General features: G+C 45.9%; 1 protein-coding gene across 5 annotated transcripts in view; it reads left to right on the top strand.

Moving 5' to 3' along the window:
• Positions 1-22,482, top strand: part of EML4 (EMAP like 4) — a 1,387,551-nt gene that overhangs the window by 766,734 nt on the left and 598,335 nt on the right. For all 5 annotated transcript variants that reach the window (XM_069608481.1, XM_069608484.1, XM_069608483.1 and 2 more), the window contains 2 exons: positions 13,730-13,879; positions 15,827-15,896. In XM_069608481.1, coding sequence (XP_069464582.1) covers positions 13,730-13,879; positions 15,827-15,896 — 220 coding nt within the window. The remainder of the gene's footprint in view (positions 1-13,729; positions 13,880-15,826; positions 15,897-22,482) is intronic.

Here is a 22,482-nt window from a genome sequence, read left to right as displayed (position 1 = left end):
AGCGGGAGGACTACATGGCAACACTGGATATGAAAGATGCCTATTTTCATATTTCAATGTTCCCAGCGCACAGAAAATTCTTGCGTTTCAAGATAGCAAACCAGCACTACCAATTCAAGGTGCTGCCCTTTGGAATAGCGTCTCCTCCAAGGGTATTCACCAAGGTACTGGCAGTGGTGGCAGCACACCTGTGCAGGGAGGCAATCCCAGTGTACCACTACCTGGACGACTGGCTAATTACTGGGGAAATCACCCCAACTTTGCAGGCAAAACACTCCAAGAACCATAAACCTTCTCTTCGAATTGGGCTTCTCAATAAACAAGAAAAAATCAAGCCCTGTGCCAAGCACAACCAAACAGTTTGTAGGAGCTGTCCTGGTCCCACACGCACGTTTGCGCATGTCCTCCATGCAGGAGTGGTTGGCAAAACAATGGTCTTCGGCAAGCGGTCAGTGGGACGATCTGGTGGTCGTTAAGAAAACACTAGTAGAAGACCTACGCTGGTGGACAAAGGAAAACCTGTTAAAGGGAAAACCCTTCCACGATCCAGCAGTGCAAGCGATCGTTACAGCAGACACATCACTATCCGGGTGGGGAGCACATCACCTTCACCACACAGCACATGGTCTGTGGACTCTCATCACAACACAGAACCACATCAACTTGCTGGAACTCCTGGCAGTATTCAAGGCGCTTCAAGCATATGAAGCTCAGCTGACAAATCAGTCAGTACATATCCTAAACGACGGCACCAGTGCAATGTTCTATATCAACAAGCAGGGGGGCACACACTCTCCAAATCTGTCCAAACTGGCACAGAAAGTATAGAAATGGGCACTGAGACGGGGGATGTTCCTATCCTCCCAACATGTTCCAGGGGTACTCAACACTCTAGCAGACTCTCTGAGCAGAGATCCCCTACCAGAAGAACACGAGTGGCAAATAGACTCAAATGTCGTAGACCACATCTTTTCGCAGTGGGGTTACCCCACGCTAGACTTGTTCGCTACAAGAGAAAACAAGCAATGCCCAGACTTCGCGACCAGGTTTCCTCAACCAGACTCCAAGGGGAGCGCCCTATGGATGAGCTGGTCAGGGAAATGTGCTTACGCTTTTCCACCATCTCCTCTAATGAGCATAGTGGTGAACAAGATACACAGGGAACAGATGACGCTCATCCTAGTTGCTCCCATGTGGGCAAGACATCCATGCTATCCACATCTGTGCAAACCTGCGATGTGCGATCCCATCAAACTCCTGTGCCAGAAGAATCTGCTGAACCAACACAGGGAATAACAGTTCACCCTCAACCTCACTCAATGAACTTGGCAGCATGGCTCCTGAGGTCATAGAGTTTGGACATCTAAAACTACCACAAAGATGTATGGATATCCTCAAGGAGGCATGTAAACCAAACACCAGACACTGTTATTTTGACAACTGGGGGAGATTTGTAATCTGGTGCCAGTCTAAACAAATAAACCACATAGAATGTACTCCATCCCACATTCTTATTTATATGCTCCACTTGTTAGGCTCTGGGTAAATATTCAACTCCATAAAGGTCCACCTGGCAGCTTTATCAGCGTACACCACATCTCAAAGTAAAGTATTGTGGTGGAAAGTTCCAGTCATTAAGGCTTTCATGGATGGAGTTAAGAGACTCCACCCTCCAAATTCAAACTCACCGCCAGTCTGGGATCTCAATGTAGTACTCGCAAAGCTCATGGGGTGCCCATTTGAGCCTATGCATAAGTCAAGTCTTAAACACCTGACATACAAAGCTGCCTTCTTATTGGCTATTACTTCCATAAGAAGAGTTAGTGAATTACAAGCATTGTCAGTGCTGTATCCTTTCTTTATCATTCACAAGGACACATTGGTTTTACGTACACACCCTAGGTTTTCACTGAAATTTATTTCCAAATTCCATGTAAACCAATCCATTGAGTTACCGGCCTTCTTCCAGAACCCCACAAGTTCAGCTGAGAAAAAACTCCATACACTAGATGTAAGGAGGGCGGTCCTTTACTATGTAAACAAGACCAGGCCACTTAGGAAAACCGACCTACTGTTTGTCTCCATAGCAGCAGGCAGAGAAGGAGACCACATTTCCAAAAATGCCATCTACAGATGGATAGTCGGATGCATACAACTATGCTATTCATTATCAAGCAAAACACTGCCTTTCATACCAAGAGATCACCTCACAAGTGGAACAGGAGCTACTCTTGAATTTATCACAAATGTCCCTCTAGACATCATTTGCAAAGCAGCTACATGGAGCTCAGCACACACTTTCACGCAGCACTACTGCATTGACACTCATTCTAAAGCAGATACGCATGTGGGACAATGTAACGCCCACCTGGTTCCCACGGGGGCGCTGATCTAGTCTGGATTACTGCAGCCTCTTCTAGCGTGATGCGCAGGACCCGGAACACCGATTGGACAGGACCTCCAAATCGTGCTTCCTTGGCCCGTAGGAATATCCTTCTGCAGATGAGAAAGGGGATTAACAGTCTGCCGAATGGTGTGCTAGCTCCCCCCTTCCACCCTCCGTTCCTCTCTATTCCTCCAAACCCGGTTTAAGCTCACCTTATGGTTTGGAAGGTCGAACTCTCCATCCTGCTTCTGGTGCAGGGGCGCGCGTTCGTCCAGTTACTTCACTGGTTTTCAGAATGGCGCCTGCAAAATCCACTTGACTTTCCTGAGCGATGCGCCGTAAGTATGAAAGTTCAAAGTTCAAGTGAGGCCCCCTTTATGCTGTCTTTCTCACCTGTGATCTGACCTTTATTTCAGGTGCAGAATGAAGGCGATGCGTCGAGGGGTTAACCTGCCGAGGTGAGTAGTAATGAGGGCGATCCCTCTAGATGTCCTTATCATTCCTCTGAAATGTCTCTAGTCCTTTCCCCATAGGGGCCGGGGTACGGTACCTGCCAACGGGGCGGCGCCGACCCGAAATGTGGAAGAAAAGCCAGTAAGTATTATAGCTGTTAATCAGGCTTTCCTTCTGTGTGTCCTTCTGCTCACCTTTTGTTTCTTCCTCTCTCCCCTAGGTGCAGAGATGTGGCGTCCGATGCTGACAGCCGCGATGGAGCCGGGAGATGTCTCGAGGACAGGACAGGTGAGTGAAGCGTGGTGCTGCAGCGAGCAACGCGATGCTTTTAAATTGAAGTCTTCCTTCAGGGATGCTGGCGAGAAGATTCCGGATGCAGGTAAGAAGCTTGAAATAATCCTTGGTTTTCACCTTTCTCTTCTCTTCCTTCCTTGCAGGTCTTCCAGGTTCAAGACGGGCGTGGCTGTAGTCCAGGAGCAGACACGGTGAGCGTTAAGCTGCAGGAAGCAGAACAACGCGAAGCCTGAGCTGCTGTCTGGCCGTGGCTTAAATAGCCTCCAAAGAAGTCCCAGGTATGTATCCTTCCCCAACTAGGTATGTATCCTTCCCTGGCCACGCCGAGTGAAAAAATAGTCCCTATGAAAAAATAGTCCCTTTCAGGTCTCAGGGAGGCCTGAAGCGTGCAGCATGGTCTGCATCAGGTAAGTGCACAAAACACCTCCCTTTATGAGCCTGGCGCCTATGGCGCCAGGACTGATGTCCAACATGAGTCCCTATAAGGGGCCGCTGGGCTTTTACCCGAGGCATGATGCCTGCTTCCGGGGGTGCTGGGCCTGGCCTGATGCTCCGGGGGTAGGCATCATGACAGACAAGCGGTTCTAAAACATCTATTTGCCGCTGGACCTTCTCACAACCCGCCACCTTCTCCTAACACTGCTCGCTAATCGATGCATGGCATGTGATCTAAGCAGATTCCACAAGCCTCAGAAGGGATACATTTCTCATCTTAATTGTATTTCTGATGCTTGTTATCTGCTTTGATTCACATGCACCCACCCTTCCTCCCCTTGGAGAGAAGGTGCATGGATATTTTTATGAACTTCTCTGATACATATCTGCTTGGATACACCTGTACCCGCGCTACATTTCATGCTACTTCATGTCAGAAACAAAACAATCTGAGGGACCTAGACGCGTGAAGGACCATGGGTACAGTGGACGTCACACTAGGAATAGTATTACTGGCACGCCCTGTCGACGTCCCTTTTTCGAGTTTCGAAAACAACAACTGTAATACTCTGCAGCTTCTACTAGATGTTGGCCTATGCATAGCATGTGAATCTAAGCAGATACAAGCATCAGAAATACGATTACGGTGACTAATGTATCCCATATAGTGTTTGGAGGATTGTAAGGGTCCCCTCTGCTCCATCACTGACTTGATGAGGTGATTAAAAATATGATTTTGTATTTTGAACATCCCCAGACTACCTCCTATAATTCTCTTGACTTCTTAAATACCATTCCTGGGCTCGGAATTGAGAGGAGGTGTGAGCTAATTAGCTCCTGCTTGTCGCGTTATCTGGATAGCAGCAACTACCAGGAGCTACTTTTGGCTCCCCAGGCCAACTGATGTCGGGCAAACACACCTATGTGAATTTAACTCTGTGTGTTTGAGACAATCTATAAACAAACATTAGGCCACCTCTATGCAACCTTGAAAGCATACAGGACCATAAATAATGGACACAAGTATATGTTTGCATTTTATGCAGAACCTTTTTATTTATTAGTAATATGCATGGTGCCTATACCCAGGTGTTTCCAGGCGCCAGAAGAAAAGGTGTGGGGCGGGGGCCATGGGAAGGAATGAACAAGAAAAACTGTTATATTGGCCCTGTGACAATCCTACTGTGCAAGTGCAAGATAAGGTGGTAAGTGCAGGGGGAGTGGGATGAAGGAGAAGTGCAGGAGTGGGGTGCCCAAGATAGGGGGTGGGCAAGTGCTGAGAGGCCAAGGAGGCAAGTGCCAGGGGGAGAGAGGGTGGGGGGTGAGTGCAGTGGACAGGAGGACCAGGATTGGGCTAGTCCGGTAAGGGAGCCGGCAAGCAGGTGCTGGCAAATGATGCTGGGGGGACCAGGCTCCAGTTGTAGTAGAGGTAATGTTGGAACCAGAGGAGAGGGGAAGGAAGGGGAGAAAAGGAACGTCTTGAGAAGTTTCCAGAACTTGAGACGGTCCGACTCAAGTCTGAGGGGGTCAGAGAGTCAGTTCCAGAGGAAGGAACCAGACAAGGAAAGGGATCTACCTCCCACTCTCTACTTGGAGAAACATTTGACCTATGGAGAGCTGGAGTCAGAGGACCAAAGTACTCTGTCAGGGAGGTATTTAGCTGGATGTAGAGGTCCCAGACAGCTGTGTGGATAATGCAAAGGGACTTGAATTTGATCCTTGCGGTCACCGGAAACAGGTGGACAGCTTTTAGGGCTGGAGCGATGCAGTCCCTGGGCTTGATGCCAAGGATAAGGCTTGCAGTCCTATTCTGGATTAGTTGAAGGGGGCAAAGGGAGGAAAGAGATTGAGAAAGGAGCTGTTGGAGTAGTCCAGCCTAGGGAGAACCAGGGCTCTGGAGACGTTGAGCTTCTGGGGGAAGGTGAGGAAAGGTAGAATGCCCCTGAGGAGGTGGAGCTGAAAGTTGGACTTCTTGGCGAGGTCCGTGATGTTTGGAGAGGAGTCGAGCGAGGAGTCAAAGATGATCCCAAGGTTCTTTGACAGACATTGGGTGAGGGAAACAAGGAGCAGGCTTCCCAATGAGAAGGATCACCCTCTTATTGGCATTAAGGCAGAGATCATTGGCAGAGCACCATGCCTTAATAGCTGTCAGGCAGTCTGGTATGAGAGGAAGGGGAGGAGCAAGAAAATGGCAGCTTGCAGGAGAGTTGTGTGTCGGCGGCATAACGCTGGAAACGAGGGGAGGAGGTGGAAATCAGAGGGCCAAGGTAGATGTTGAAGAGCCATGGTGATAGGATAGAGCCCCGAGAGGTACCATAGGTAGAGAGTGAGGAGGAGGAGAGAAAAGGACCCATTTGTACTTAGGATGGTCTGTCTGAAAGGGAGGAGGTCAGCCACTCCAGTGCCCTGTCCGTTATGCCAAGGGTGTCATGGAAACGGTTTGAGGATGGAGTGGTTGATTGTGTCAAAGGCAGAAGAGAGATCAAGGAGGATCAAAAGTGAGGACTGTGCAGGCTTGAGAGCAGGTCTTCACGCGTGTGTCATTAGAGCAGTGTCCAGGCCTCTGGATGCCCTGAAACCGGACTAGTGGTCATGGAGGCAGCCAGCCAGTTCAGTGTGGAGGGTCATTTGGGGGATGACCACTTTTCCATGAGCTTGCCCCAAAAAGGGGTGATAGAGATAGGGTGATGGGTAGCTCGGCAAGAACGGTCAGCAGATAGCTTTTTTAGGAGAGCATGCACAAGAGAGTGCTTGAGAGGTTGTGTGAAGGATCCAGTGGCAATGGAGTGGTTGCAGAGCCCAAGGCTGAGACGAAATAGGTACTGTCATGATGCGCACCCCCGGGGACCCAGACCAAGTCCAGCTGCCCCGGAAGCAGGCATCAAGTTATTCTAAGCAAGCCCAACAACCCCTGCCAAGGGCTATTTGGGTGCAAGTGTTTCAAGGCGCGATGAGGCAAGGGCGGGGGAACAGAGGGAAGACAGAGACCACGATCTTACTAGGCCTGTTGACATTGAGATCGTGCAAGTGCAGGGGAAGGGAAAAGTGTGGGGGAAGGTGGGGAGGACAGTGCAGTACATGGGATCGACAGCAAAAATGTTAGAATAAACAAAGCAATAAATATAAAGTGCAGCCAGCATGTAGCAAGAGCGTAGGGTAAGTGCAAACATCAGGTGTCAAGTGCTGGTGGGTTGTATGGATACAGAAAGCAGTCCCCAAGTGCCAGGGAGGCAATGTAGGTGTGCAACTGGCTGGGGAGGGGACCTGGGCCCGAGGTCAGAGGGTAGCCAGGTGACCAGTGGAGTTTCAATTTCAGCCAGGAGTTCAGCCTATGGCGCCAGGCTCATATGGAGAGTCAGTCCTGGTGCCATAGGCGCCAGGCTCATAGATTAAAACCTACCTGATGCAGACCATGCTGCAAACTCACCTGATGCAGACCATGCTGCAAGAGCTCCAAGCCAAAAGAAGCTTGGAAGGGACTACTTTACCTAGGGACTATTATTTTACTCGGGTGGGGCTGGGGAGGAATACTTACCTGGGACTACTTTGGAGGCTATTTAAACCACGCCCGAAGAGCAGCACACGCTTCGCGTTATTCTGCATCCAGCAGCGTAACACTCACCATGCCTGCAAGTCTGCATCCAGTCTTCTGCCACGCCCTCCTCGAGTCTGGAGCTCGTAGAAAAAGGGAGAAAGAAGGAGAAAAGGTTAGAACAAGAGCAATACCTTTGATCCTTACCTGAATTCCCGATCATCGCGTCTTTGAGCTGGAAAAAAGAAGTTATTTTATGCGCGTCGCCTCGGCTGCTGCAGCGCCGCGCTCAACTCACCGGCCTTCGCAGCATCTTCACATTCCACTGCATCCTTCTGCATGTTCCCGCCGCACGCCGGCACCTAAGGGGAAGACAAGAACAGCAAGGTGAGCCAAGGGAATACACAGAGGCAATACTAGTTACCCCCATAGACTTACCTGATTTTACCACCGGGGGTACTATTCCTCTTCACGGGTCGGCGCAGCTTCCACTGCATCCTCGCCAAACCCCGGCCCCTAAGGGGAAACAAAAGGACAGCAAGGTGAAACAAAGGGACAAACAAGGGGAAACCTCCTCACCACAATAGACTCACCTGATTTTACCGCCGGAGGCATTATTCCTCGAGACTTCATACTTTCTCTCAGCGCCTGAATAAGGGAGAAAGCAACAGGTTACATATTGACATTATTTTATCGAACTGTGTTAGATAATACATATCCTTACCTGAATATTACCGGTTGCCACGAGGAACTCTTCGCTAGGGTCAAGCTGCAACCTGCAAGGAATCGGACAAGAGTGAAAGTCAGACATTTGAACTCTTACGAACTACATACTTACGGCATCTTGCCGGGAATCTCAGAGTCAATATTGTTCTGGAACTCACCAATTCCTTCGAGCCAGTGAAGCAACTGTTATCTACGCGCCCCTGCGCTCAATGCAGGATGGCGAGCTCATCTTTCCAAACCATCAGGTGAGACTATAAGAGGGGACATCAAAGGTGTGATCAGTGGGGAGAACAGCAGGAGTGGGGGGCGGGGGGAATAACGCTCAACTCCACGGGTGGTTAATTCCCTTTCTCCATTTGCAGAAGAATATTCCTACGGGCCAAGCAAACGAAGCTAGGTGGGCCAGTCCAGTCCGTCATCTCGGCACTACGCGTCACATTGGTGGAGGCCGCAGCTGTCCAGTTCAGATCGAAGCCCCTGTGGGAGCCAGGTGAGCGTAACAGGTGATAATGTCTTTGATGGTTCTGGAGGAGCAGGGGAGCACCTGTTTAGAGGAAACCTTTATAGAATGGACATCTCTAGAGATTTCATCTGGTCCAGTGGGAGAGAAGGAGGAGAGTATGGGAGGGAAAGAGGGGCCGAGGGAGGCAGCAGAAGGAGGTGGGGTGGGAGCAGATGACAAAAAAGACAAGATGTCCAGAGTTTTGGAGAAGTGGGCAGCCAGTGCAGAGCACCTGGGAGGGAGGAGGAGACTGTGGTAGGATTGGCAAGTTCCTTGCAGATTTTAAAGGGCTCAACCATGCTATTTGAGGCTGCAGAGGTGCAAGCTTGGGCATGAGCCCTCTTCTTGGAGCAGATGGTGAGACGGTATTGCCTTGGGAGTAGGCAGCAGGCCAGTTTGTCAGAGGAGGAGCTAGATGCCTGCCCCTTCCGCTCTGCAGCCTTGCAATTGCTTTTCAAACCTGCCAGGTCGGAATCATACCAAGAGTTGCATTTGGAGGCAGGCTTCATGTTGAATCACATGACTGGGGCAAGGATGTCCAGGTTGTTTGGGATAGAGAGATGGAGGTTAGCTAGAACAGAGTCCGAAGAAGAGTCCAAAGAAGGGGGTGGGGGTAGAGGGAAATGCAGAAACTGAGACGCGCTTTATCAGTCGAATGACCGAGAAGGAAACTGGCAGTGCGGGCAAAGGCATCATCAGGGGACAGGGAAGGTCAAGGTGGGAGGAGAGGAGAGTGGTCAGACCAGGAGAGAGGGGGGTAAGAGGTTTGGAGAGTGGGATGTCTGTTGATATGAGAGCATCCAAGGTGTGTCTGGCAGAGTGGGTTTTGGGCCAGAGGGAAGGATAGAGAGGGAACGTGTGTTGCAGAGGTTGCGAAAGAGTGCAGTAGAAACATCCATAGAGTTGAGATGGATGTTAAAGTCCCCAAGGAAGATAAGTTTGGGGGAGGAGTCAAGAAGAGAGGAGAACAGGTCAGCCCATTATAAGAAGAAGAAGAAGAGGGAGGTTGGTCTGGGGTGCTTGTAGATGGTAGCCAGAGTAAGAGGGAAGGTAGGGGAGACAGAGGTGCTGCAGACTAGGTTTTCAAAGGATGAGTAGGTTTGGTTGATAAGGCATTTATAACGCGCCTATACACAAGTGTTTCAAGGCGCGATGAGGCAAGGGAGGGGGAACAGAGGGAAGACGGAGACCACGATCTTACTAGGGGGAAGGTGGGGAGGACAGTGCAGTACATGGGATCGACAGCAGAAATGTTAGAATAAAAAAGCAATAAATATAAAGTGCAGCCAGCAGGTAGCAAGAGCGTAGGGTAAGTGCAAACATCAGGTGTCAAGTGCTGGTGGGTTGTATGGATACAGAAAGCAGTCCCCAAGTGCCAGGGAGGCAATGTAGGTGTGCAACTGGCTGGGGAGGGGACCTGGGCCCGAGGTCAGAGGGTAGCCAGGTGACCAGTGGAGTTTCAGTTTCAGCCAGGGATTCAGCAGGGGAGAGGAGGAGAGGAAGCAGATGTGAAGAGGAAGGTTTTGAGGTGCTTCCAGAACTGGAGATGGTTCCAGAGGGTGAGTGTGGAGATGAAGATGAACCCAAGATTTTTAGCCTCTCAGGTGGGAGCAGGAAGAGAGCCAAGAGAGGCTTGCCAGAGAGTGATTGGAAAGGAGGGGCCAGGTGTGCGCAATGAAGAGAATCTGTCTTACTAGCATTAAGGCAGAGATCATTGGCGGAACACCACTCCTGAGACACCGTCGGAGATGAGATAAGGAGAAGAAGTGGCGGAAGGTAGCCTGAAAATGAGTCGAGTGTCATCCGCATAGCACTGAAAATTGGGGCAGAGAGCGGCAATGCAGTGGGCAAGAAGTGACGGTATTGGTTGAACAGCCAGGGAGAGAGGTTGGACCCCTGGGGAACACCACAGGTAGAGATAGAGAGGAAGGACCCAAGTTGGACCTGAGAGAGACGATCAGAGAGGAAAGAGCCAAGACAGGGCCTGACCGGTGATGCCCAGGTTGTCACGGAGACGGTTGAGCACGATGGCATTGTTGACTGTGTCGAAGGCAGAAGAGGGCTCAAGTAAGATAAGTACACAGGGGTGTTGGAATCGAGGTTGGAGAGCAGGTTTTCACAGATGTTCAGGAGAGCAGTTTCTGTGTTTCTGGCAGCTCTGAAGCTAGACTGATGGTCCTGGAGACAGCCAACAGATTCAGTGTGAAGATTAAGCTGGGAGATGGCCAGCTTTTCCCAGAGTTTGCCCAGGAAAGGAGTGATGGAGACGGGTCGGCGAAGGGTTTCTTAAGAAGAGGGTGCACAAGTGAGTGCTTCGGGGTTGGGGGGAGGGAAGACTCCAAAGGAGTGGTTATATAAGTCAGCCAGAGCAGGGGCTAAGGTGTCAATGTGGTCCTTGAAGGTTTTGGAGGAACAAGGGTGAAGCTGTTTTGACGAGACTTTCATAGATCAAACTTTTCTAGAAAGCTTGTCTGGGGAGAACAGGGTAAAGGCAGAGAAAGAGGGAGGAGAGGTGGCCGACGAATGGCCAGAGGAAGACTAGGGCGTAGAGGGGACATGGGGAGAGGAAGAGAGCGGACAGGAGGTCCTAGATGAAATGAGAGGCCAGAGCCGTACAGAGGGCCTGGGAGGGGACAGGAGAGGTAGAGACAGCACCAGGATTGGTCAGCTCCTTGCAAACTTTGAAGAGTTTGGCTGAGTTGTTAGATGCCGCAGAGACGCGGACTTGGATGTGGGCTCCCTTCTTGGCACGAACAGAGAGCCGGTATTGCCTTTGGAGCAGGCGACAGGCCAGTTTTTCAGAGAATATACCTGAAGCACGCCATTTCCTCTCGGTCACCCTGCACTTGTGTTTAAGGGAGACGAAGGCTGAGTCGTACAAGGAGTTGCACTTGGCTTTGGGCTTCTAGCGGATACTCATGACGGGCAAGAACATCCAGAGTATCAGAGATAGCAGAGTGGAGCATGGAGAGGGCTGTGTCAGGATGTGAGTCAGCCGAAGGGGGAGAGGGATGAGAAAGTGGCGGTGAAAGCCTCAACTGACATATGCTTCATGGGTCGGATAACCGAGAAGGTAGCTGGCAGTGTTGGGGTTGGCTTGGCCTTAGGGGTGGAGCGAGTGAGCTGGGAGAAAAGGAGAACGTGATCACTCCAGGAGAGAGGAGTGGTGAGAGGGATAGAGAGATGATGGACACAGGAACCACTCGGGGACGATCAGAGCCACTCCTCCGCCAGGCCAGGTGCTCCTGGAACTGGACAGGGTCTTGCATCCCACAGGGAGTAGAGTGTCAAAAGCAGTGACAGAACTGGGCTTGACCCATGTCTCAGGGAGAGCAAGGACGTCAACGTTGAGGTCTTCAAGGAGGTGGCAGACGTCAGAGGAGTGTTTTGGTCACCCCCTTTTAAAAGATTTGTAAGTGGGCACAGTGGGGGTGGTTGTGCTGGGAGCCTTGGGCCATGATGGTGCCATTGTGATGGACATTAATGGTGCATTTGGACGATGCAAAGTGGGCCAAGAGCGCTTGCCATCTGGTGCTGCCAGTAATGGGAGAGGAAAAGAAAGGGGAGAGGACAGAAACCATATGGGGAATCCATGGGTCAGAGGAAGGAACAACAAAGAGAATGTCGGTGAAGGTCTCTCTGGAGGAAGTGTAGTGTCTGCAATAGGCAGAAGAGAGTTGGAAAGGAGTGCCTTTTTAAATGTATTTTTTCCAGACTTTGTGAGAGAGGGGGTATAGATTGGAGAGATGGAGGGCACCATGAAGTCAGAGACAGGAGGTGGCGATGGGGATAGCAGGGGAGAGGGTCGCAAGCCGTGTGCAACAGTAGAATATCACCAGGTGGCCAGGTAGAACAAAAATCAATGAGCACACTTAATGCCCAGATTAAAAAAACAATTCACAATTTAGAAAGCACACCTACATTCAGTTTTTCACAGTCACAGTTCAATGCAGCAGAAATGGAAAGTGCACATTTGGAAAAGTACACCTAAATTCGAATTTGTCAGCACTAAAATACAGTACAAAATGGAGGAGGATGCACAATTGGAAAAGCACACCTAAGATTCAGTTGTACAGATGTAAGGCACACCTTGGAAATGGATCGTATAGCAGATCAACATGGGATGCAAGAGAGGCATCTACATTAGAATAAAAAGGGCAGCAAAAGATTAGGCATGTGAAGATAGTTGCGGAGGTGAGACAAGGCACAGTTTAGGAGAGCGCATGCTCTGATGTCTTTTGTTGAAGGATTGCATGACCCAGGTGATCACTAGAAAAGAGTTGGGGGTTCGGAGTGTGGGCTCAGCACATGGCCAGAGGGTTTATATTGGAGGCTCCAGTGGTCCAAGGACGATTTGTGTGATTTGTGTGATGGAGCGCATCTGGAGCAGCAATGACGATGCAAGGTGTAGGGCGCTTACCACGACATGCAGAAGCTGTGTGGGTAGACGTCTGCTAGGTTGTCCAAGCCCAGACATGGAGGGACTAGGCTCTTAGATTTGTCGAATTCTGTACTAGTTCCATGTTCCCCAGTTGTAACTTCTGGTCACTGGCTAATGATGGATACCCAGGAGCTGCACTTAGCTCCTGCTAATGAAATTGAAATGTCAGTCCTTGACCTTACAGGATATCTCCGAACCCTTACTATGTAGGCTTTTGAGTACTGGCCCACGGCTGGTGGAGGCCAGGGTGTTATGTGGCCTTTCAGTTTTCAAGGAGTTTCCCAGGCATTAGTTTGAGGAATTTTTGTAGGGTTTTGTGTATACATTATATTGGGTTTCCTTTCTCAACTCGCTCTGGGAATCCTGTAATGAGTAGATTACAACGTTTTAAGTAGCTGTCCTGCTCAGTATTGTTTTTTAATTGTCATTTTTAATTGCCATGCCCAACTGAATGGACAACGGGGCAACTGTTTATTGCAGGCTCCCCACCCTTTCTTCACCCCATCTGGACTGCTCTATTTTCCAAACTTAGGGCTTGTCTAAAAAATGTACCTCTGTTCTGACGTCCTCCCCATTATGGTCTCTCCAAACTCATTAATGGAGTTTTGGACATTAGCCCTAATTTGCATCAGTTTATGTTCTGTCAATGCAGATTCTGAATTGTATGGCCTAAAGCAAGGAAGTATGTCATTAAGTAGTTCTTAAAGCAAGTATAATGAACTTTTGCCCCGGTTCATACCAAAACATTACATGAAAGTTGTGCTGGTGTACACACGGCTGACCTATAATAGGTGGATACAAAATGCTTTGCATATAGTAGAGTACAAAAAAAAGATGTTTTATTAATGTTAAAATGGATTCATGTGTTCCTATAAATATTTTTGCATACAGATCTCCAATAAAAAGAAATAATGTTGTACGCAATGACATGTAATGTTGAAAACCTTGACTGACCTTAAGATATGGATATCGTGGAAGGGATTGTCGAGCCAATGTCTACCTCCTGCCCACCGGAGAAATTGTTTATTTCATAGCATCAGTGGTGGTTTTATTCAACTATGATGAGAGAACTCAGCGGCATTATCTGGGTCACACAGACTGTGTTAAATGGTTGGTATTTTTTTGAAAGTCTTACTTTATTGATTTTTTTTTTTTATAGCACAGGTGCAACGTGCTGGTCTTGGAAGCAAGACGACGCAGAGCAACAGAGGTTTGAATCCCGGATCCAGACTTAGAAACCGTACCCGTGTATGAAGAGCGTTTTTTAAAAAAAAAAAAAATAAGTAAACTGCAGATCGAACGTATGCTTCAAATACTTTGAAATTTCACCAAAGTAACAACCTAAATTCATAAGCTATATACCCTCTCCAGAACCAACATAAAATAAGTTACATAACTTAAGACCGCAGCTTGGCTGAGGTCTGGGTTTTAAAGGAACTAGGCCTTGCTTCCAAATACATTGCAGATGGTTGTTGGTAGGCCATGCTGCCGATGGAATACATCCCCTTATAATTCCAGAAGAGGGTAGTAAGACTGGGTTGGGGACTGGAAAGTACCAGGGAAGTGATAGAAGGCAAAATGTCAGCAGGATAGAACAGGGGCAACGGGTAGAGTAAACATTGTTACGAAAAAGGGGAACTAAAAAGCACAGTGAGAAGTAAAACTCTGCTAATGGGCCACCCCCACGCCCCATTTAAGAAAGAGATCACTCTTTATAAAGCAGACTGATCTAACAGATACTATTGCCTCTCTCTCAATTATTACAAAAAACTAATATATTCATAAAATTACTGCTGGCACTTTTTTTTTCATAAGATTAAATCTTCATATAAACCGTGCCAAACTGACTCATTAACTGCTTTTAATGCAGTGATGAGAATGAAGGCGAAATGAAGAAAAGCTGAATGGAGCATATTCCGAGTTTGACATTTGGCACTGTAGAAGGACTGGGAAAGAGCTAGGGAACTTGCATACAGGGCACAGCTTCTCCCGTTGAGTTAATCGCATGAAACCTGGGAAGAGAAACAACCAAACTGGCCATCCTTTAAGTAAACCTCATGTGGTCAGTCTGGCTGCTCCTGATGCAAATGATGATGGAATGCCTTTGATGAATGTGTACCTTGTACGATAGTAGGAGCGCTTTTGGTATTAAGAAGGTGCCTCATAGCCCCTTCTGTAAAGCCAGATTCCCCCTGCAGAGCAAACAAGCAGTTTCTGCAGGCGGTACTCTTTCTGGAATCTGGCCCCTGGTACGCTGGGCGTATTTATATCACTTTGTCGTCCTGTGCGAGAGCTTCAGGTGCAAGTGAAACATGGTGGGTAAAGAAAGCGATTGCCGAGAGCTTTTCATGCCAAACCGGAGTTGCCCATCGGCATGCTTGCTGTTAAGAATGCATGAATCCAGAACTGAGCTGCCTGAACAGGAGAAGGTCTTGCACCGCACTGCGTTATCTGTAAATTAGAAATGGACTCTAGATCCTCCGAGATTCTTCTGTGTGAACTGTGGTATTCAGGACTAGATTTGAAAATTCAGACTGTAGTTCCTTAGATGACAATGTGTTATTATTTGCAATGCTTTGTGCTATGAGCTGTACAGATTTGGTGGATTTTTTTCCGGTGGTCACGTTTATGTGCAGATGTCCATGGGAATCTAATTTATATTGTAATTCCTGAGAGGACATAGAACGGAAATCCATGTAGATGGAGGGCTGACAACCAGACCTAAAACCAGATTGGAGTTTTTGATCCCCTCTGCTTACACCCAGTTTCTAAGCGTTTATTAAGTTATCCCGTCTCTGTGTGTGTGTGTGTATCTGTGTGTGTGTGGATTTTTTTTAAATGCATCTTACTTTTCGAAGATATGTTACAACCAAAACCTGGTGCTAGAGAAGTGGTATATACAGGTGCCTTACTGCCCTCACGCTTGAACTACCTGCTTCATTTGAACTTCTCATAGTCAAGCACTAGTATTTAATAGCCATGCTTGTCCTGCACATTCTTTAAACTTTGCAAAAGCAATTTGGGTTGTTTATAAGAAAAACACATGTTTTTTCCTAGTCTTGCAGTCCACCCTGACAAAATCCGGATTGCCACTGGACAGATTGCCGGAGTGGATAAAGACGGAAGGGTGAGTGGAAACATACAAAGTGCGGCTTTGCAAAAGCACAGAGTGAGGCTTTTTGTCCGTAAGGGAGCAGCACATATTTGCGCATCCTTTTCCCACAGACATGTGGAATTTGTAATTCATTGAAAGAGACTCTTCCAAGGAGCCAACATATGTTTGGAAGTTTGTAGCAGGTAAATATCATCGGTAAGCTGGACACAATGACCGAACGAGCTGTGCAAACTTTGTCAGTGGCTTTCGGTTACCGCTTCTCTTGGGAGTGTAAACCCTCGCAGTTTGCAAGGTAGGTCCCGCTGTATAACTTCTTGCTTTTATTCAACTGAGTAATTTCATCAGTATTGCATTTTGTTTCCATGTTCATTTAGTAGCAACACAATTTGTTCAGCTACTAGACAGATGCGTTCACCCTAATTTAGTGGACTTTTTCTGCAGGTGGGGATAGTAACGCAGCTGTCAGGTTCCCCTTTGTATGTTTGAGAAGGCCATACATTACTGTTTTTCCTTTCAAGTCTGTGACCTGTAGTTTTTTCTTGCCCATTTTAAATTCAAGAAAACTACAAGTCCCAAAATTCGAGGAATAAAGAGGATTCGATGGCCTTTGTGAGAGCTCTACAATAAAAGAAGTCTCTAGGCAACTTTTTCATTCTAATTCTGCCTGCAACCACCAATGCATTGTTTGGTCACTTTGCCTTGTACTAAATTCTGCTGTGCTTCGTTTGGTTCCCAATAATAATCTCTTACTTGCTCGCTTTGACACCCATCCCTTTTTCTCATATTTTTCTTTATTTACCTCTCATGGTTCATGTACTTTGAAGATTGAAACTGTTAGGTACTTGCACTCACTGTTGTGCCACACTGCCTCTCCTTGAGGTAACTGCTGTTCCCAGGACTCTGTTGCTCTGTTGTTAGTCAGTTATTTGCTCAACACAAAGCCATCACTGACATAAAACATCCAAAACGTACATGATCATTTGATAATTATCATTAAATTGGAAGTTTACACAAAAACGAGCTACACCCCAATTTAAATGAAACCTAAAAAACATTCCTTAGGAGAAAGAGAAACACTGAGCGGGTAAAAAGTGACCATATCATTCGGCTAATCACGCTGCTTTCTATGGTTGAGCAGGAGGCACTGTCATCGCCTCCATGTCTCAAAGATAAAGGTTGAAATAGCAAAGATCACCACTGGGCTAGTGATAGAAAGGAGAATAGAAAAAAAGGGATTTCAGACTAGAGAAACCACTGACCCCTGCACACCATATAACTGGGTAAATATCCTCATGGACAAGATGTAAACAAAGTATCTTGATCCATTCAGTACTTATAAACATACATTTTAAGGAATTCACAACAATGGACAACTTAAGGTCCCCAAAACAACATTTAGTCACAATTAGTATTGAGGTCATTTGGGAAAGGGCCATATAATGGATAAAGGATGTACCTGACAAGCTGTTTAAAAAAAGAAAATAAGGGCCAGACCTTAGAAACAAGTAAAGAGAATGGTAGTTGGAGATTGGCAATAGAGAAATGGCAAATACATAATAAGATATGAATATAAAGTAAAATAGGTAAGCAGTACCTTCAATAACATTCCTGTGAATACTCCCATGTTGTGAATGATATTAAAATGAATTTGTCTTATAGAATATAGGATGCTGGGTAGAGTCAAGATTATGAAAGGTAGTGGAGAAAATAAGCAAGTGCTTACCTGTGAGGTGCAAAGGTTAACTGAGGAGATAGGTTAATGGTAGTAAACAACCTGTGTGTCTTGAAATGCTTCTAAATATAATATAAAATGGCTGCCAAAGCGTAAACGGTATGATGATGTAATGAACACAATGACACTATGAATGGGATGACGTCACTGCGTCATGGTATGCTAGAGAACGAAAGAATATATCCATGCCACGTTAAATATTACAGTAAACTAATGGATGATAAATCAATATGGAAAGAAAACGATAAAGATTAAGCTTTTAGTAAAGAGGTGGACAGTCAGTGTAGAGGAATATTAAGAGTGTGTGTGTGTGTGCAATCATTAATATAGATCACTAAGAAAATAATTGAAGGACATCAAAGAGGGACGTTAAATGATAGTATATTCCCAAATAAGCTCATGATCAATCACTTGCATTCTCCTGAATTGGTCTGTGGAATATAAAAATCTAAACCGCCCTAATCACACATAGCAATCAACTTGGAGCATGGTTATTAAGAAAGGATACTGCATGTGGATATAGCGTAGCGGAAAATAGCGTAGTATAATTCTCAAACTGATATGGAAACATTCAGTCATATTCTGCCAGCAGTATAATTCAGTGTGATCTGTTTGGCATAGAAATCAAAACGACTTAAATACAAGAACATAGATGGCGTTAAACATAGATCTTGGTTAATTACAACTCAGAAGTTAGTTTGGATGTCTGCAGGAGTAACAGTATGAGAGAGGCCCCACAACCGCCCCAGAGAACCAGTGCCGTGTATAAAAGTGTCATATGTTCTGGGGACCCGTGCATGGGTGTAGTTGCGGTTCCCTTCCTTATGTCTCGGAGTTGAGCGCTCTGTCGCATTCCCTCTTGCATCTTGTTTGGGTTGTGAGTTTTGAGTTTATGTCCCTTGCTATGCGTTGACGAGTGGGACGGAGAGGTAGGGGAGTGGTTGATAACAATTTACCTTTCGATGGGTGGGTTTTAGAGGTGAGGCTCATCTATGCTTGTGTCAGGTGGAATTTTTTTCTTATATACGCACATAGTGCAGTGTGCGGTGCTTCAGTTACCACGTGTGTAACTTTGATAGTATTCCCAATGCTCGCTGATTTTTCATGTGAACATGGTGTGCTTTTAAAGGAAGGGATTTTGGGTTTGGAATTTAGATAACAAATTAGAATAGCTCTCATAGTTGGATTTGTTTAGAGTTGGTAGGATAATATTGTAATGGTGTTTAAGATCCTATTTATAGGTACATTTGATGATTATATTTCTCGACTGAAACTAGGGAGGGGGTGGGACAGTCCTTTTCTACGGTGTTGTGGAAGGGAGGTTCCAGAGGGTTGGGTTGGTCAAATCCAAGAAGGCTTTTAGATTTTCTTTTTTTTTCTATATTATCTTGTTATTTTAGGTGTTGGTTATTTTGTAATACTTAAGTTCATCACAAGTGGTGGGAGACGGGACTCACTCATGTCTTCAAATTAGAAGAGGAATTTAAGGGTGATATCCTGGAATGTTAATGGTGCTAATTGTGCGAACAACAGGAAGGTAATTTTACAAAAATTGGAGGAGATGGGGGCAGATGTTGCATTGCTTCAGGAGGCTCACTTTCTGGAGACAGATATGGATAAGGGGAGGAGGGGATGGGTCAGTGATGTTTTCTGTTCATCCTTCACTTCTAGAGGTGTGTGCATTTTGATAAAGAAAAATCTACCAATTGCAGCAATTCAATGTGAGAAAGATAAGGAGGGAATTGTTTGTGTAACAGTGAAAATTCAAGGTGTCTCCTACTGTTTTTGAAAAATGTATGCTCCTAATAGGGGAGATGGAAGCTTCTTCATTTCCCTTGCACAGTTTTTACAGGATGTAAGTGTGTGTAATGTTATTTTGGGGGTTGGGGGTTCAATGTTGCTCTTGATCCTGGGATGGACAAAAGTGGGGAAACTGTGGACATTGCAAATAATTTGAAAAGGGTGGCCTTAAAGAAACTTATGGATGAGTGGAATCTCTCGGATGTGTGGAGATTACAGAATCCTTCTGTCAAACAATATACCTTTTTCTCAGCCAGACATAAAGTATATTCACGGATTGACCTCCTTCTGACTTCTGGTCTTTGCACGCAATCATTCAAAGGGGGAGACATTAAACCAATTTTGGTTTCAGATCACGCACCAATTTCAATAGAAATGAAACTAACCTTTCCCTTACCAAAGTCAAATACATGGCGGATGAATGTTACACTTCTTGACGACCATGATATTGTGGATAGAATAGTGCAAGAGGCAAAGCTCTTTGTGGCTGAAAATTGGACTGGAGAAGTGAAAGTAGAATATGTGTTGGAAGCCTTTAAATCCGACATGAGAGGGATGTTGATCGGTTTATCAAGCAAAAAGAAAAGGGGGAGAGATGCTGAGTTGATGAAACTGAATGAGGAAATTGAGATTCTTGAAAAAGAAAATTTGAGAAAATTCTCTGTAGATTCTTTGGATAATTTACTACAGAAGAAAGAAAAGTTAGACCTACTTACCAAAAGGGCTGAAAGTCTTCTTTTTAGAACAAGAAGCATGTACTATGAAAAGGGAGAAAAATGTGATCTAATGAAAAGACAATTAATGCTATAGAAAAGCAAGATGAGGTTGTGACTTTTGAACCTGCTGAAATAAATGCTACCTTCAAGGAGTATTACACTGGCCTATATTCTTCTGAAGTTCCTTTATCTGAAGAGGAAGTGTGTCAATTCGTCAATGATTGTCATTTGCGAACTATAAATTCAAAATACAAGGACACCATGGAGAATCAGTTGAGTGTGGAGGAACTCAGGACTGCTGCTTGTGCTTTGAATTCTGGGAAATGTCCGGGTCCGGATGGGTTGCCAGCGGAACTGTATAACATATTTCCTGAAGAGGTTTATGGGCTTATGTTGGCAATGTTGCGTTCATCTCTGATTGAAGGGTGTCTACCAGTGTCGACAAGGCATGCATCAAGATCTGTTTTCTTAAAGGAGGAGAAATCGCCTGTTAAAACGAGTAGTTATCTGCCACTTAGCTTGCTGAACATTGACAATAACATTTTTGCGAAAGCATTGGCCTTGAGAATAGTCTTCTCTGATGGATATCATTGATCAGAGCCAGACCGGTTTTGTGAAAGGGAGACACGCATCGGATAATATGAGGAGGCTTTTGTTGACTCTTATTTGAAAGCAAAGAACATAGGAATGATGTGGTGGTATTGTCATTGGATGCGGAAAAGGCATTCAACCGGACTGAGTAGAAGTACCTCCTGTCAGCATTAGAAGGTTTCGAATTTGGGAAAAATATGATAGAATGGACAAGACTGTTATAGTCATTGCCTACAGCATGTGTGAACACACATGTTATGGTCTCGGGAACTTTTGAACTTGAAAGAGGGACAAGACAAGGTTGTCCATTGTCGCCCATCTTGTTTGTTATAGCTATGGAACTCTTTGATGTGAAAATAAGAGAAGATAAAAGAATAGACGGTATTCATTATGGTGAAGCTTGTCAGAAGGTCTGGCTATATGCAAATGATATGTTGCTAGTTATTCAAAATGTTGAGAGCTCCATTCCTGTACTAATTGAACCAATTGATATGCTTCAGAATATCTGGGTACAAGATCAGTTGGTCAAAATCTGAAGCACTACCAGCGTCCGGATTTTGCTCCATATTGAAAATGAGGAGCTTTACCTTCAATTGGTGTCCAGACAAGATGCGCTATCTTGGAATTTGGTTGACTAATGATGTGTCTGATATGATGGATGTCAATCTGACTCATGTGGTCCAGTCCTTGGAGTCGGATTTGAAAAGGTGGAATGAACTACGCTTAAGTCTATGGGGAAGAGTTCATGCAATTAAAATGACGACAACACCACGCATTAATTACGTGCTCAGTATAATCCCTTTACAAGTTAAGAAGTTCTTTCTGAAGAAAATTGAGAATCCAATCCTTTATATGGGAGAATAAACAGCCGTGCCTTAAACTTTGGAAATTACAATTATCCCAGGATTGTGGTGGTCTTGGGGTTCCAGACTTTGAACACTATCACTTGGCGTTCGGAGCTAGACATTTGGTTCCTTTCATAGAAAATTCAACAGATGTCTGGACATTGGCAGAGTCAAGTCGATCATCTCCACTTTAACCCAGAGCAATTCTGTCTACGGTGGATGGGTCTGGATATAAATCATTTCCGCCAGCAGAATTTTTGAGATCATGTTGGAAAGATCTTTGGAAGAAGAGTAAAAAAGTGATTTTTGACAATAGTTTTATCCCAATCTGGTTGAATCCGGATATAAAGTTGAATGGAAAGCCACTTTTTTGACCAAACTGGTTACTTGGTGGAGTACAGCAGCTGGGGGATCTCATTGAAGATGGAAAAGGGATCAGTTTTAAATGGCTTGCACAAGTTAAAGATCTCAAGGACTGCACTATGGGAGAGTATAGGGAATTGAAGAAGGTTCTACGGAATTATTCTGCAGATGGAGGCAAAGGTTGGCAGATCTGGCTAACAGAATACAAATCTGAAGGTGGTATGGCGTCTAAAGTGTTTAAAAATCTGAACCAACACTGTGAGCTAAATAAAAGGCTTGCTATCAAAATGGTCTGAGATAACTGGATCAGAGATGTCTGACGACAGATGGAGAAATATATGCAAAACAGTGGCTCTGACATCATTAAATCTAGGAGAGCAAAGCCGTCAAATTAAAATCCTAAACAGGGTTTTTTGGATACCCCAGAGGCTTTATGCAAGAGGTATGATTGATTTGGATGCATGTTGGAGATGTAAACATGCCGTCGGATCTTTTGAACATATGATTTGGTATTGTTACGAATTGAGGACGTTCTGGAGCAGAGTCACCAT

The sequence above is a fragment of the Ambystoma mexicanum genome, chromosome 4q (assembly GCF_040938575.1).
Source record: "Ambystoma mexicanum isolate Mex_15411 chromosome 4q, UKY_AmexF1_1, whole genome shotgun sequence".
NCBI lineage: Eukaryota > Metazoa > Chordata > Amphibia > Caudata > Ambystomatidae > Ambystoma > Ambystoma mexicanum.
The sequence above is the reverse complement of the archived record's forward strand: the minus strand, read 5'-3'. Positions and strand labels throughout refer to the sequence as shown.